The 16,394-nt window shown below is 46.6% G+C and overlaps 1 protein-coding gene across 1 annotated transcript in view; it reads right to left on the bottom strand.

Moving 5' to 3' along the window:
• Nucleotides 1-16,394, bottom strand: part of TMC2 (transmembrane channel like 2) — a 43,217-nt gene that overhangs the window by 21,758 nt on the left and 5,065 nt on the right. Inside the window, exons 3-7 of the mRNA XM_036419835.2 lie at nucleotides 14,815-15,157; nucleotides 8,017-8,169; nucleotides 3,352-3,442; nucleotides 1,361-1,442; nucleotides 670-776 (exon numbers count right to left, since the gene is read on the bottom strand). Coding sequence (XP_036275728.1) covers nucleotides 670-776; nucleotides 1,361-1,442; nucleotides 3,352-3,442; nucleotides 8,017-8,169; nucleotides 14,815-15,157 — 776 coding nt within the window. The remainder of the gene's footprint in view (nucleotides 1-669; nucleotides 777-1,360; nucleotides 1,443-3,351; nucleotides 3,443-8,016; nucleotides 8,170-14,814; nucleotides 15,158-16,394) is intronic.

Below are 16,394 nucleotides of genomic sequence, written 5' to 3'. Positions count from 1 at the left end.
GTTTCTGAAGTGAATCCATGTGTATACCCAGCACCAGCACCAAACATCTCAGGCAGGACCATAGCAATTCGGGTGCTCGATGCTCAGTGGACCAGAGGCGTTGTTGGAAAAGATCCGAGGGCCACACTCTGAAGACCTGGGATCTCATCACCCAAATTTACTGTGTAGCTATGCCCAAGGCACTCTTTCCTTTTGTTTTTGTTTTTGGTTCTCAGTTGCTCATTGATAGGCAAGGATCTGCCTATATTCACAATAGGATGAAAGAATAGTGAGGAGCACTAGTCAAATCCAATGTTTGTTTGTTTTTGTAATAAATTATGATATAATGCATTCTATCCCCCTCCCCCCCCTTCTTATTTTTTTTTTTTTTTTTTCAGGGTAAAAGAAAAAGAAAAAAAAACCTCACTGAGATATTAATTATCCACTGATCTTAAAGTAAAATGAGAGGTAGAAAAATATAGAGCCCACATCTTAATTCAGAAGTATTTTGGTTTCTTTCTTTCTTTTCTTTCTTTTTTTTTAAACTGAGCTATCTGGACAATTGATGTGAGTATAGAATCTAAAATGAATGACTGATTCTTTGTAAAACAGAAAGTATTTAATATAAACGAAGATGGTGGTGATGATAAACCTGAACACTATCCAAAGATATAAGAAGTCCTTTCTTACCTCTGGGATTATGACTAGCCCAAATATTAAGCCAAAAAGGACAAGGTTAACACCATACATCCACCGCAGGAAGATGAAATATGAAGCCACTGAAGAACCAAAATGACCTGGAGAGAGAAACAATGGGGGAGGGGGAGGGGAGGGTCAGTGTTGCTGGAGGAGGACGTTAACTCTATTGAGCACGTTTTGTGTGTGATGAATCTAATTTTCACATCAGTCTGTGGCATGGACATCCTGACCGCCATTTTCTTTTTCTAAATAAGTAACGTGAGGCTCTAAGATAGGGGTGTCAAACTCAATCAGAGAAGGGGCCAAAATCTAAAATCCAGCCTAAATCGAGGGCCGAATGGTTTACTGAACAGTCATAAACTGTCATTGTGATGGAAACGCAGCGGAGTGCAGTGATGACAGCGCGGTGCGGGCCACATTGCAAGGCCTGGCGGGACAGATTTGGCCCGAGGGCCTTGTGTTTGACACATGTGCTCTAAGAGCTTAATGGATCTGCCTAACCTCCCAGAATCAGAAAGTGAAGAAATACATTTCCAATCTTTGTCTGGCTATTCCATAGCCGGCTCTTCTTCCCAGTACAACAGCATCTACAATAATCTAATCAGCAGGACAAGAACACAATCCCAGCCCTTGAAAAACTCTTCAGTAAACCAGCTAAAAACAGGGACACCAAGATACTCACTTTCAATGTCCTTGATCTTCATTTCCCAGGGAATACACTGAGTCTTGAAATTATCAAAGTCTCTCTTAAACTTGATCCATTTCTGAAATTAGACAGTTAATACCCTCAGTTCGTTAACATGCTGCCTTGTGCCTTGGAGGGGCATGCTGGAGGTGCATGATGATGTTGACATGTCAACACTGGGTCGACATGCGGGTGAGGCACCACCTTGGAGTCCGTGAGCCCAGGCTGCCAAAGGTGGATGCTCAGTCTTCACGTTCAGTCGGGTGTGGAGTGAGGGAGAAGGCAGGGCACCACAATCCTTGCATTTGTCTACAGTGCTAATAAAACTCCAGGTTTGAACAATTTATATGTGAAGTTAGAAATTTTGTATAGAATTTCTGATTTGGGGAATCAAATGGGTTAGCAACCTTTAGATACAACTTCCTTTACCTTAAAACAGTGGGAAAAAGAAATCTTACAACTCTCCCAGCCAAGTGCCTAAGTCTGACAGGAATTGTTGCTAAACCAGAATGCTGATGGGACTGGTAGAGGCCTCAGTCCATGGCTTCCCATTCTTCTCCTGGTGAAATAACAGCTTGTTTTTTGTTTTTGTTTTTTTCTGAAGAAAAGGAAAGCATCACACCCCTTTTCACAGTCTCTTCCCAGCTCCAATACTCAGTTTGTACCAGTCAGAAACCTCAGAAGTGGCCTGTCTGGTGGCTGGATAAAAAGTTTTCAACTCTTCAGGGGGCTGCTTTCCAACAACCCTAGCCCCTGGAAATAAATCCATTTGGAATTTTTAAAATTCATAGAAAACAGCAAAGAGGTAGTAGGGAAAAGCTCCTCAGATCAGTGTCTATTATTACTGAGAACTTGTCTCCTCAGAACTTGTCTATGAAGGAAATGAGATTTTTCTTTGTAAATTCACTGAGGATGAAGGAGATTTTGTCTGAAGAAATCAGGCTGCCAGACCTGAAGGCTTTGACCATACCCTATTTGGATGACTATTTACTAAGGATGGAAACCATCCACCAGAAGAGAGAGAAGAGCAGGCTCATAGGGAGAGACTGGGGCATAAAGCAAAGACATCCCTAAGACGGGAAGGGAGGGCTGTGGGGAATGGCCGGTGGTGGACATTGGACACTTCAGTCCCATTGCTTCACCTGTTTTTCTTAGTCATGATTCTGTGCTCAGAAATCATCTTTGGCTTATTTGGCTTCCTGTGTAGGTCTGTTTATAAGAGAGCATTATCCCACCACCTGGGCTCTGAGTATTTTGGTTGCTATGGCAGTAATTTTTCATTGCAAATTAATAGATTAGAATTGGTATTATGGTTTAGCTTTCTGCAGAACTAACTCTACTGAAAAAAAAAAAAAGGCATTCCTGATGTGGACTTCAGGTTTTCTAGTTCTTGTATCAATTATTTCTCTTTGTGAATGAATAATCCAGTATCTGGTTTTATATACTATCAGTCTCATAAGCTTTATTAATGTGAGTCCTCCCCCAAGATGGATCTCTTGTCAGGTTGCTGATAAAATCAGTATAAAATATAGGCTTGCAAGACTGAGGCCAATAAGAGTAATGAATGCTGCCAGGCGAGGCCCCTGGAGACACAGCCTGCCAGTTGGTCTCTTGGCAACCATCTGACAGCCCCTCAAGGCTGTAGGCATCTTGGCCTGAAAAGGGATGCCCTAGAGGTGGAGCAGAGGCAGAGGGAGGCCTGGAGAAGCTCTGCATCGGAGCTCTCTATCCTACGTTGACTTAGAATGAGAACACCGGGCTGGGGTGTGGGTAGGAGACCTGGCACATCCTTCCTCAGAGCTCCGTGAGATGGTAGCTGCTGCCCTGGGACTGGATTATTCATTGTGACTGCCATCTTGCTCACCAGCTATATAGTCAACTGGACCTCACACTCAGGATTCTGGGGGAGCAGGACACAAATGGTGAGGCTGGGAGGTGCCTAGGATAGTCACCCAAGTTCAGAAGTTTGCAGCCTCTGCAACACACACCTTAGTCATCAGCATCTTATAGGCGTAGAGTCGCTTGCCTTTCCCTTTTCCCAAGGCTCCTTCATACTTCTCCACAAATTCTTGAGCCTCCCTGGTTGGAAAAAAAGAGGCGGGGTCAGGAATTACTTAACACCCAACCAAAAAATAATCTGAACTATGAGGGTGTCTATGTGGCAGAAAGCTGTGTTTTTATACTGCTTGTGGAATATAATGTAAGTTTCATGAATGAAAGGTATTTTGTCTGTTTAGTCCCTGAAATTTCCCAAATGCAAGCACAGTGCTTGCTTCAGGGTAGGCACCTGAGGCAGAATTTTGGCCCCCATGACCTTCATCTCCTGGTGGTACATTTATGAGTGGCAAAAGGGATTTTGTAGGTATAATATTACTGACTTTAAAATAGGAACATTGTTGCCCTTGCTGGTTTGGATCAGTGGACAGAGTGTTGGCCTGTGGACTCTAGGGTCCTGGGTTTGATTCTGGTCAAGGGCATATGCCTGGGTTGTGGGCTCCATCCCCAGAAGGGGGCATGCAGGAGGCAGCAAACAATGATTCTTTCTCATCATTGATGTTTCTCCCTCTCCTCTCTCTTCCTCTCCAAAATCAATTAAAAAATATCCTATATAATAAAAGCTTAATATGCTAAGTGTCTAGTCATCCTGTTGGCCATTCAACCAATCAAAGTGTAATTTGCTAATGATATGCTAAGGCCGCTCAACTGTTTGCTATTATGTACACTGACCACCAGGGGGCAGACTGTCTGACCAATACGTTAGTTTGCTGCTGGGTTTCTGCCCATCAGGAGTGAGCAAGATGGGCTGGACACACCCTGGAGCCCTCCCTGGTTCCCTCCCTGGCTGGCCAACCTCCCATGTCCCTCTCCAGCCCCGATTGTCCTCACCAGCTTCAGCACACCACCCCAGAATATTTAATGTATCTAATCTTCCCTGGATGTTCACTCATTCAACATTCATGCACTTCACAAATATCTCCTGATCACTGTATTGTTTTCTATTGCATCTGTAACAAATGACTACAAGCTTAACAGTTTCAGACAGCACTCATTTGTTAGCTCACACTTCAGTCAGAGGCCCAGCACAGCATGGCTGGATTCTCTGCTCAGATCTCACTGGACTAAAATCAAGGTATCAGTAGGGTTGCAGTTCCCATCTCAGGCTCTGGGTCCTCTTCCAAGCTCACTGGCTTTTGGCAGATTCAGTTCCTTCTCTTGCTTTTCAGGTGGGGTCCCAGCAACAGAGAGTGAGAAATTCTCCTGCTTCTAATTTCCTTGACTTTCCCTTCTGCCACATCTCTCTCTGACTCTTCTACCTTCCTCCTATTTTTAAGGGCTCACAGGATTACATTGGACCCTTCCAGATAATCCAAAATCATGTCCCTATTTAATATATATATATGTATATTTTGTTGATTTCAGAAATGAAGGGAGAAGGAGAGAAAGATAGAAATATAAGTGATGAGAGAAAATCCTTGATCAGCTGTCTCCTTCATGTCCCCCCCAGTCCCCCCAACCCCCAACTGGGGATTGAGCCTGCAACCCGGGCGTGTGCCCTGACAAGGAAGGGAATAGAATCATAACCTCCTGGTTCATAGGTCAAAGCACAGCTCACCTGTGCCCTCTTGCATTTCTGAAATCAACAACAATAATAATAATTATAACAACAACAACAACTATTAATTAATTGTATATTATATGCTGGGCATTTTAAATAAATATTTTGAATTTGTCAGAAAAACTCTATGAGGTAGATATTATTATTCCTATTTTACAAGAGAAGAGCGTGAGGCTCAGAGGGGTTAAGGAGAGGAAACCAGACTGAGAGGGATTAACCGGCCAAAGCCACCCAGATGTGGCAGAGGTGTGAAGGCAGGCTGGCCCCAATTCACTGCTTATTGCTCCTCATGCCTGGTTGTTGATGATCTACAACAACTCTGCCCAGGTCAGCCAGCTGCCTGAGTGGGCCAGAGGCTGTGGCCCCTACACCATAGCTTCTAAAAAAAGAGAATATAGTCTGGGAATGCTATCTGCTGTCAAAGAGTTCACCACCAGGAGAGGAAACCGTACAGGAGGCAGAGGGGGGCATTCTAGAATGTTTAGTGATTCTGGAGAGGTGATTACAAAGTAAGAACGCAGGTTCTAGAGCCAGGATGCCTGAGATCAAATCCTGATCCGGCCACTTAACTCACTGTGTGACTCTAGGCAAATTACTCAATTGCTCCGGGTCTCCCTTTGCTCATCAGTAAATCGGGGACAATGATAGTAGTCTCCTACCCCACAGGGTGGTTATAAGGATTACACGAATGGGGACACATATAGCATTCAGGCCAGTGCCTGGCACATAGAAAGAGCTCAGTACATGTTGGCTATGTATAAAAGAAAGAGCATTAGAAGATGGATCAGATTTGGTTCTGCAAACAAGAGCATCAAGTCCTATGAGAGGCAGTGCCTGGGCATCAGAGCAGCAGTAAGCACCTCGGCTTGACTGTGGGGAGGGGCACTGGGACTTGGCTGCACAGGAGACAGTTGGTCTGAGTCTTACAGGTGAGTAGAGGTAGCTGTGGGCTGGCAGAAAGCAGAAACCTAGAAGATGCACTGGCTGGAGTGGAGCCCCTGAGACAAGCCTTAGACGTGAGTCTGGGATAAGGAGTCTTACCAGAGGGAAGAGAAAGGAAGGGGGTCTGGAGGGAGGAGACCAAGGTTCACTGGGGAGGCCAGCCCCGGTGAGCAAGTGAGAGAGACAACTCTTTCCAGCTTCTCAGGACTCAGTCACTTCCCACCCCGGCCTAGGGCGGGAACTCTGCCTCCTGCCTGGAGGGGGTGTCAGACTTCTGGGGCAGCTGAGCAGCCCTGGGGGGTTTTCATGGCCCTGAGACCTCCTGCCAGCTGGGGATCTCATTTCCATAAGCATCCAGGTGCTTTCTTTCCACAGTTAATAAAAGATGGGTTCAGCTGACACCTGAGTGGGGATGTGGCTCTGTTGGAATGACAGGTGGCTGTGCTGCTCTGGCTAATGGGGGAGGAACAGGCCCCGAGGGAGCAGGGGGAAGAGACTCAGACAAACAAGAACCACTGCCTGGAGCGGTACCTGCAGCCCAATCATAGCCATTGGACCCAGTACATTGAAAATTCACAATTCCTATATGTAATCAATATGAAATATTAATCCCTTATTTCACATTCTTTTTGTGTTGTCTTCAAACCCGGTGTTCATCTTGCACCATGTGTGATGATTTAAATTTAAATAAATTAATATTAAAAAATTCAGTTTCTCACACTGATGGGGAAAATAAGACATATTGGGAGGGGGGGGCTTTTTTCAGTCGCCTGGTTTCTATAACCACACGAACTGCTTTCCAAGGGCTCAGGAGCCACATGTGGCCGCGTTGTTAGTGCAGATTTAGAGCACTTCCAGCCCAGAGGGTTCTGTGGGTCAGCCTTGGCTGGAGGCACCCAGGAGCCATTTTCCTGCAGCTGCGCAGGAAACAACGTGATAATCTGCAGGACAGTGAGCAAGCTCTGCCAGGACCCTTGTAAGGGTCTGTCAGGGTTTGTGCAGCCAACATCTTTACTATGCCCGCTGGAGGCAAACGGAGTTAAAATAAAACTGCCCCATTTTTCTACACAATAAGGGGGGGGGAGGGGCGGGGGGGGCAGTTGATGTGAACCATGAAGAAACTCAGGTGTGAAAGAGATCAACCAAAGAACTTGCATGCATGTCTGCATGACCCAGGGACACAGACATTGGGTGGTAAGGGTTGAGGGTCGATGGGGGGAGGGGGAAAAGAACATATGTAACATTTTCAACAATAAAGAAACTCAGGTGTGAGAGGAGCTGGGGAAACTGTCTTTGCTGAGAGGAATGGGGAAGGGGGGTGTCACCCCAACCCGATGGCAGAAACATGGAAGAAAGACTTGGGGGAAATGGTAACTGCGGATGGGAATTTTTTAGGAGAAAACCAGAGTGAGGCAGTGTGACTCCTGTTCTCATCTCAGCACTGCCATAGACACTCAAGCATCAGAAAATGCTGGTGTGCCAGCCGTCATCTGGACACCGTTGAGAAGCGGCTGAGTAGAAAGCAGGACCCAGGAGTGTGTGCAATGTTCACGGAGCATCCTCAGAAGCTTGGCCCGGGGTTAGGCATTTGGGACATGTGAGTACTGAGACAGGCCCTTCCTGCTCTCCGCAGGGTGAGTGTGCTACACATGGAGGATTCTGCGTGCTTAAAGCACAAGAGAGTCTGAATCTGTTGAGATGGGGTTGGGGGAGTCACAGAAAGCCCCCCAAGGAAGGCTGCGAGGGAAGCACAGAAGCCACCAGAAGGGGTGGGGGTGAGACAGAAGGGGCAGCCGGGCAGTGGAAGGGTGGGGCGCAGACAGGACCACCAGGATTCTGTCTCTCTGGCCTGGCCCGGCTCCTTGCTGGGCAAACAGCAGAGTCTTAGTCAACAGCCCTGGCCCAGGCCCGTCTTGGCTGAAAGGGCAACTCGCCTGCCCCTCAGCACTGTGCTTGTGCTGGGGCGGAGGGGACCATGGAGAGCGGGAGGGTGGTTCGCCCTCCTGTGAAGGCCCTGGGAGCAGAGAGGAGGAAGGGGCTCCAAGCAGGAGCGGAGCTTTTGGACACTGAGAGGCCCGGCCGAGCCCCTGCTCACCTCAGCTCCCTCAGCTTCTTGGCCATGGGCCAGGGCTGGTTGCGCATGTGGGTGATGAGCTTCTTCTTCTCTTCCACTTGCTCCCGGATCCTGGCCAGCTCCTCCTCAGACAGAGACTCCCGGGCAGAGGTGCTGGAGGCCACGGAGGGCGATCTGGAGGAAACCAGGCCCCAGCAGAGAGCGAAGAGGACGGGAGCTTGGGATCAGAGGAGCCCAGAGCAAGACAAACGGGGCCCCAGACACTCACAGCTTTGACCACCCCTGGCAGGCTTGCGCCTGCTGAGAACCCCTCAGGGACGCCCCCTCCTGTAGAAGCGGCCTGTGGCTCTGCTCTGTAGCTCAAGGCGCTGGGAGAAAGGCCTCCCCAAATCCCACTTCTCCGAGTCCTCCCCACATCCCAGACCCCAGCACCGTGCGGCCCAATAGAAACACAATGCGTGCCACAAACTGTAATTTAAATTTTTTAAAAAATATATATATTTTATTGATTTTTTACAGAGAGGAAGGGAGAAGAAACATTGATGAGAAACATCCACCAGCCGCCTCCTACACACCCCACACCAACCAATGTATATGCCCTTGCCTGGAATTGAACCTGGGACCCTTTAGTCCGCAGGCCAACACTCTATCCACTGAGCCAAACCGGTTTTGGCAATTAAAAATTTTTTAGTAGCCCCATTAAAGTGGTAAAAGGAAATGGGTAAAATTAATTTTTAATAATGCCTTTCATTTAATGTACATTATTAAAAATTATAATTTTAGCGTGTAATCAATATAAAAAATTATTAAGGAGATATTTTCCACTTTTTTTGTACTGTCTTCAAAGTTTGGTGCTCATTTTGCACTCAGAGTGCCTGTCAATTCAGACATTACATTTTTCATTAAACATAATCAGATCCGTATTTGAATTTCATAAAATTTATAATTGAAAAAAGTAGATTTGTATACTTCAATTTTTTGAGACATAAAAGTTTCCCGATAAAAGAAGCAAGTGGCAGAATGTCCATTTTCTTTTGACATTTGCATCTGCATTGGCAAAGAAATGCTTTGGCTTTAGAGTAAAATTGATTTCCAAACTACATCTGTGTGTCCAAGTGAAATAAATGTACTGACTCTTGGGTCAGTTCTATATTAACATCAAATTAAAATTAAATTGAATGGGAAATTCAGTCCCTGGTCACACCAGCCACATGCCAAGTACCCAGCACGTGGCTGGTTGCTGTTGGATTGGACGATGCTGCTGCCGAGAACTTTCAGCGGGAAACCCTGTTGTGTGATGACCCTCAGCATCTCATGGACAGGACTCTGTGCTCAGCTGCCACCAAAATCCAGATTCTTCTTCCCGCCGCCACCCCCATTAAACAGTTTATTACAACATTACATCTATTGTAATCAGAGTGGTGCTGTTTACAGACATTATCATACGAACATTTTTAACAAGAACAAACTACTACAAAAACAAGCATTTATTTGACATTTATTTGACCTTTATTTCAATTGCTTGCACATTATAACAGCCCAAAAGTATATAACCAGTAATAAAGTTACAAAAGCTATAACTTTTAAATCACATAGGTTTTCCTCAAATAAAAACAGTTAAGCAACATACAAAATAAAAGGAGAGCTACTGGTTGCCATTCATGCAGATTTGCTTTATTCAGATCTATTCCTGTTCATTTATCCATGAATCCTTTCAGGTTCAGTTCACTCACAAGAAGCAAACTGCTGGACAGGCATCATGTTTCCCTCCTGGAGACTGTGTTTGTCTTTGAAGGTTTTCCTCTTCCTTCAGCTTCTAACGATGACGATACTTGCGCTCTCGGTCTCGCTCTCGGTCACGCTCTCGGCCACGCTCATGCTGTCCGTTGTGCTGTCGGTCTCGCTGTCGGTCCCTATGTCGGCCACGGTGTCTCTCTCTTTCTCTGCTTCTCTCTCTATAATAATCATCACGACGATCTCTACTGCGGGATCTATGACGCCGACTCTTTTCTCCTGATCTACTACAGTCCCTCTCTCTGGATCCTTCACGTCCTGATCCAGAACCATAAGCCTTGGATTCAATTGCACGAAGGCAATCTTGCAAAGAGCTAAGAAGAACTTTGCAACGATCATCAGCGGATACTTTGGATTGTTTAATTAAAGAAATTGCAGCTACCAGTGTCTCAATTGCACTCCCATGATCACCAGCACTGGCATCAGACACAGCTCTTGAAATAGCACTGCTTGAGATTGCCCTATTTTCATTCACGATTCCTTCAAACTCGGCTTCACTCGGTGGCGTTCTTGCTGTCTCCATTTCCCTTCCGGGAGGCCCAGAGCCCCCCCTATCATATGGCGGAGGTCGGCCACATGGATCTGTTGGTGGGGGGCCCCGACTGTCTGAGGTGGGCATGCCGCTGTGAGTCGGTGGAGGAAAGAAAGCTGGGTTCACATGTGGAGCTGGCCATGGGGCACCTGCAGGCGGTCCTGGAAGATACGGGGGAGGAGCAAGTGTAAAGGGCGGCCCCAGAGGACCAGGTGGACGAGGTGGAAAGGGACCTGGAGGTGGAGGTGGTCCTGCTGGCCCAGGAAATGCGTCCCCACCGGGCACAGCCCCCGGGAAACGGCCCCGTCCTCTCCCACCTCGTGGAAACGCTGCGCGGGACCGGCCTCCTCGGGGACCAGCTCTCCCTGCCCCAGCTTTGCCTTGTCCTGATCCTGTAAGTTTCCTGTACTTCCTTGCAAGGCGACGCAGGTACTGTTCATCGCATGGAATCACAACAGGATTCCGACCGTGAAGTTCTTTTTCAGGCAACAGATCCTTTATCTTTTTGGAGGATTCTCCGGATTCAACTTCAACAAGGGCAATCCCCTTTGACCGGCCGTTGGCCCGCTCTTCAAAAAACCTTATCTCCAGAATATCATGGACTCCCAAAGAATGCACTGCTTCGGCTAAGTCCTCAGCGGTTGTCCACCACGTTAGGTCTCCGATGTATACCGCAGACCTCTTGCCCGTGTGTGTACAGACATCAGGCGGTGCGGCTCCTCTTCCCACATCATCGCCAGCAGCTGGTGAGAGAGGTTCCATGTAATCCCAGTATTCTGGGCCATCTCCATTATTTGCGCATGGAGAGATGGCATCGCCGTACAAATCTGTCTCGTCAGGCCCGCCACATTCAGCTTCCTGGTTGAACTCTTCGTCTACATCCGCGTAAATGTCTAAGTAGTCCTCTGCGTCCGCCATCCTGCCTCTGCCTCCGCCACTGCCTCCGCTGCTGCTGCCACTGCTTCTGCCGCTACTGCTGCTGCCACCGCTGCCAGAATTGTGTGTTCTTTTCAGGCCTCTTTCTGTCTTAAGTACAGTCACTCTCACCTGAGTTAATCTAATCCAATCAACTTGGTCCAATTGGATCCACTAACTTTAATTTGATTAGCTTGATTTAATCTTATCACCTTGATTTAAGCTGGTCAATTAAATATCTGATCAACTTGATTTAATTGGATCAGAAGGTCACAGTTTGATACCCAGTCAGGGCACATGCCCAGGTTGTGGGCTCATTCCCCCAGTAGTCAATCAATGATTCTCTACCTCTCCCTATCTCTCTTAAATAAATAAAAATTAAATTAAAATATATTTAAAAAATACATTTTATTGATTTTACACAGAGAGGAATTGAGAGGTATAGAGAGATAGAAATGTTGGTGAGAGAGAAACATTGACCAGCTGCCTCTTGCACACCCCCCACTGGGGATGTGCCCACAACCAAGGTACGTGCCCTTGACCGAAATCGAACCCAGGACCTTTCAGTCGGCAGGCCAACGCTCTATCCACTGAGCCAAACTGGTTTCAGCAGATAACCTCTTGACTGGATAGTCAACTCACATCATCCGTGAAGGGCAGATAGATATCAGATGCCTCCAGATGGGATACCTTGAGAGGGTCACAGTATCACTTATATGGTATTCAAGCTGGGATGCATAATCTAACCACGAAGACACATCAGAAAACCCCCAAAATGAGGAACTTTCTCAAATCACAAGAAGCAAACTGCTGGACAAGCCTTATGTTAAACACAAAAACAGGATTGTACCTTCAAAAGCGTCATAAAGGAAAGGCTGCAAAATATCCCAGATGAAAGGAAACTAAAGAGATATGACAACTAAGTCAAATACTTGGACCTACATGTGTTCCTATACTAGGGGAAGAAAAAGAAATGCTATAAAGAACATTACCGGCCGAAACTGGTTTGGCTCAGTAGATAGAGCTTCGGCCTGCAGACTGAAAGGTCCCAGGTTCGATTCTGGTCAAGGGAATGTGCCTTGGTTGCGGGCACATCCCCAGTAGGGGGTGTGCAGGAGGCAGCTGGTCGATGTTTCTCTCTCATTGATGTTTCTAGCTTTCTATCCCTCTCCCTTCCTCTCTGTGGAAAATCAATAAAATATATTTTGAAAAAAAAGAAAAGAAAATTACCGAGTCAACTGACAAAACTGAAATGCGCATAGATTAGACAGGATACTGTACTGACGCTAAGTTACAAGGGAGGGGCTGGAGAAGAGTGCTGCCAGGGCGGCCTTCTTAGCGGGTTCATTAACGGGAACATCAGGACATGTGCTTGGGTTACTGCCAGCTTTGGAGACCAGTTTGCAGCAGTCTCTGTGAGCTTCAGCTTCTGATGAATCCTGAGGAGCAATGGAAAACGATAGCAGAGAGGTGGACAGGAGGGGATCCTAGCCCTGGAACACCCAAAAGCCTGGAGCCCAGGAATTTTTTTTATACACCTCATGCATACCCCATGATATCTGCCTGTGGGTCTTTGCATGGGATGTTCCCTCGGTAGGGGAGGCATTCAATCATTGCTCATTCCAAACCCACTTTTGCTTTCTGCCTTGTCTGATGGTGACTGATAATTATGTCCTATCGCTCTATTTCCCCGAAAATAAGACAGTGTCTTATATTAATTTTTGCTTCCAAAGATGCGCTAGGTCTTATTTTCAGGGGATATGCCCGCAACCAAGGTACGTGCCCTTGACCGAAATCGAACCCAGGACCTTTCAGTCTTATTTTTCCATGAAGAAGAATACGGTACCATTTATTGTTAAATGAAAATAAAGGAAATTTGTTACCTGTATACGGTTCGGTAGTACGGTAGTTGTCAATACAAACCAGATAAACTGAATCCTACAGTATCAAGAATTTACTCATTTATTGAATGACAATAATGTCATTATCTTCTGGAACATCATCATAACAATCCAATTCCTGAATTTCCTAGTGAATTTCTTGTGACTTCATTTCTTTCAGAATCAGTGGACCAAATCTCTCATGTTTAGCAATAGCACTGTCTTTAAATGAGTACTTCTTGTCAAGGTAGCCTGCTCGCAGTGCATTTGCAATGCAACTGTCAGTGATTTTCTCCCATGAATTCTTCATCCAAGTCACAACTTCTTGCAGTTCGGGTTTCACAAAGTTTCCATGCTGATTTCTCTCCATTCTATTTTCAATGTAGTCATTAATTTTCATTCTGAGACAGAACATAGGGGGGAGGGGGAAGCTTATTTTTGGGGGATGCCTTATATTTCACTCAGAAGGGAACCTGTAAGTAGGTCTTATTTTCGGAGGATGTTTTATTTTTGCGGAAACATGGTAGTCTGTCAGCATCTGGGGAACAAAGCTGAGTCTTTTTCATCGCTCTGTGCCCCGACATGGGCATGGATGAGTCCTTGTCTGCACCCCTTACTTTGCATCTGCCATCCAGACACTGGTGGTCTGTTGAGAACAGTGTGACTTCCCTCTAAAGTTTGGAACACGCCAAGGCCCACTGGCAATGCATTCAAGTTCTCTTTAAGTTGATGAGGGCACTCTTCATCCTTTACCTTCGTAGTTTGTGTCCAGAGAATACCAGACAGTAGACAGAAGCCCTAACAGCCAAGGAGAGCTGACATGGGTGACAGGAGAGATCAGTGGCCAGTTTGAGGGCCTGAGCTCCATCTCTGTGAAGGCGGAAAGGCACCATGGACAATGACGGGGGTGTGGGTGAAGAGGGTTTGTTGGAACCCAGTGGGAAGGAGCGTCAACTTCACTATAGTCCTAATACCTCCACTGTTTCAAAAGCATCCCCACCCATCACCAACAGGGATTCTCAAAACATCCTGAGAAGTGAACAATGCAAAAAAAGGGGGCAAAGAGAAGCTGTCCATTCAAAACTGGGAGCGAAACGTGGAACTAAAGTTTTGGCTTGTCAATTCTGTATGCTGGTTCTGTTCATCAGCCCACGTGTGCTAGTGCTAATGAACAAAGGAAACAAAACAGATAAAGCAAACCCCCAAATCCTCAAACTTCAGAGCTGGTGGAACCCTTGAAGATCTTTTAGCTCAATGCTGTGTTTTACAGAAGAGGACACAGGTCCAGATCAGGGAAATGGTGTACTTAACGCCCTCCTATGAGTCCTGAATCCAATTTTGTTCATTTATATCAGCTCCTCTGCAGGAGCTGTGGCGAGTCACCCGCTAGAATCAGGAGACTTGGAGTCTTGTCCCACCCTGCAGTCACCTCCCTCCCCACGTGGAGCTTCCACTTGCTCTGGTGTGATATGAGGTGTGGAGTGAAGAGTGCCCAGTGACCACTCCACCTGGATGGCCATGATTTCCCTCCAGGTTCTGCCCCAGATTTGGAGAGGCAAACAGAAGCAGGAGAAGAGAGCAGGGGCAGCCTATTTATAAGGTGGTGGGGGAGGAGGGTCCTGATCAGGAGAGGGAGAAAGATCAGCAGAAGAGAGAAAGCACCACTAAAAACACACCTGAATCAGAGTCACAACACACCTGTGTTTCTTCTGTTGCTTCCCCATCTCCTTCTTCTGCACCTCCTTTTCCTTCTTTGAGGATGCTCTCCGTTCCTTAAGGGAAGCCCTCCCATCTCTCTTCTTCCGTTCTTGGGCCCTCTGGGCTGTGCTCCGCTTCTGTTCCCCCAGCTCCTCTCGCTGTCTCCTGTGCTCTACCTGCTTCCTTTGGGGGGAGCCTGGCCTTGGGCTGCCCTTGGCCCGCTCCTTCTGGCCAGCAGGGCCTCCGCACCTGCCTGCCACACCCTCTGCTTTGGGGGCCGGCTTCCTGGAGGGTCTCCTTCCAGATCTGTCACCTGCAGGGGCAGGAAAAAGACAGGTCCCAGCTGTGAAGAATCAGATGTTCAAGATGCTTCCTGGAGCTTGTTGGCTCCAAAGGCCTCTTTTGGAGCCTCTTGTCTTGGGTAAAAATTAATGTCTCCCTCCTTTGACCAGTTGGCACTCCAACACACTCTTGCCTATCCTCAGGTAGAGATCCAGGCACATGCCTTGCTTCTTTCTTGGTGTGCAGTCCCTTGGACTCAGAGCTAAATCATCTCCTGACTCCCAGGGTGAAGGCCAAGTGTGTGCCTCTGTTTGGTAAGGCTGGACCACTGAGACGGGAAGGACCCAACTGGCACCATTCTCCAGGGCTTTCCCCCTCGCGTGCCCCTGCCTGGCATGAGGAAAGATAGAAGGTGAGAGCAGCAGGGCCTGTTCTCACCTTAGCCTTGCAGGCCACAGGTCCACTCGGGAGGCAGAGGGAGAGAGGAAATGTGGGCAACTTTTTTGTTGTAGTTCCAGAGGGAAGGAATGGATGAGGAAGAGTAAGCAAGGTTAGGGATGGCTGGTTTGAAGAATTTCAAAAAGACCCAGAATAGCCTACATAACATTGAAGGAGGAGAACAGAGTTGATCAACAGACATTATCTAACATCAAGATTTACTATAAACCTATAATAATCAAGACAGTGTGGTATTAGTGGAAGAATAGGCAAATACACGAATAGAGCAGATTAGAGGCCAGAAGAAGACTCACATAAATATAGCCAACTGAGCTTGGACAAAGGCAATTCAATGGAGATAGTGTGTTTCACCAGATGGTGCTGGAAAACTGGACATTGCATCACATGCAAAATGATAATAATAATCTGGACACAGACCTTATACCTTTCACAATGGACCATAGATCTAAATGTAAAATGCAACAGATAAAACTCAAAGATAACAGAAGAGGATACCTAGGTGATCTTGAGTTTTGCAATGATATTTTGAATCTGACATCTAAAGCATGATCTATGGAAGAAGAAATGGGTAAGTTGGACTTCATTAAAATTAAAGAGTTCTGCTCTGCACTGTTAAAAAAATGAAGAAAAAACCCCCACCACCAACAAAATCTATATATAAAAGTCTAAGCAATCATTTGACTGTTCAACCAGTAGCTATGACCTGCACTGACCATCAGGGGGAAGATGCTTAATGCACAGGCATGGAAACATGGAACAGACTGATGAACCTCAGAGGGAAAGGGGAAGGGGGGAGGGTGGGAAGAGATTAACCAAAGATCTTATATGCATGCTAGAAG

This window comes from Pipistrellus kuhlii, unplaced genomic scaffold (assembly GCF_014108245.1).
Source record: "Pipistrellus kuhlii isolate mPipKuh1 unplaced genomic scaffold, mPipKuh1.p scaffold_m20_p_6, whole genome shotgun sequence".
NCBI lineage: Eukaryota > Metazoa > Chordata > Mammalia > Chiroptera > Vespertilionidae > Pipistrellus > Pipistrellus kuhlii.
The sequence above is the reverse complement of the archived record's forward strand: the minus strand, read 5'-3'. Positions and strand labels throughout refer to the sequence as shown.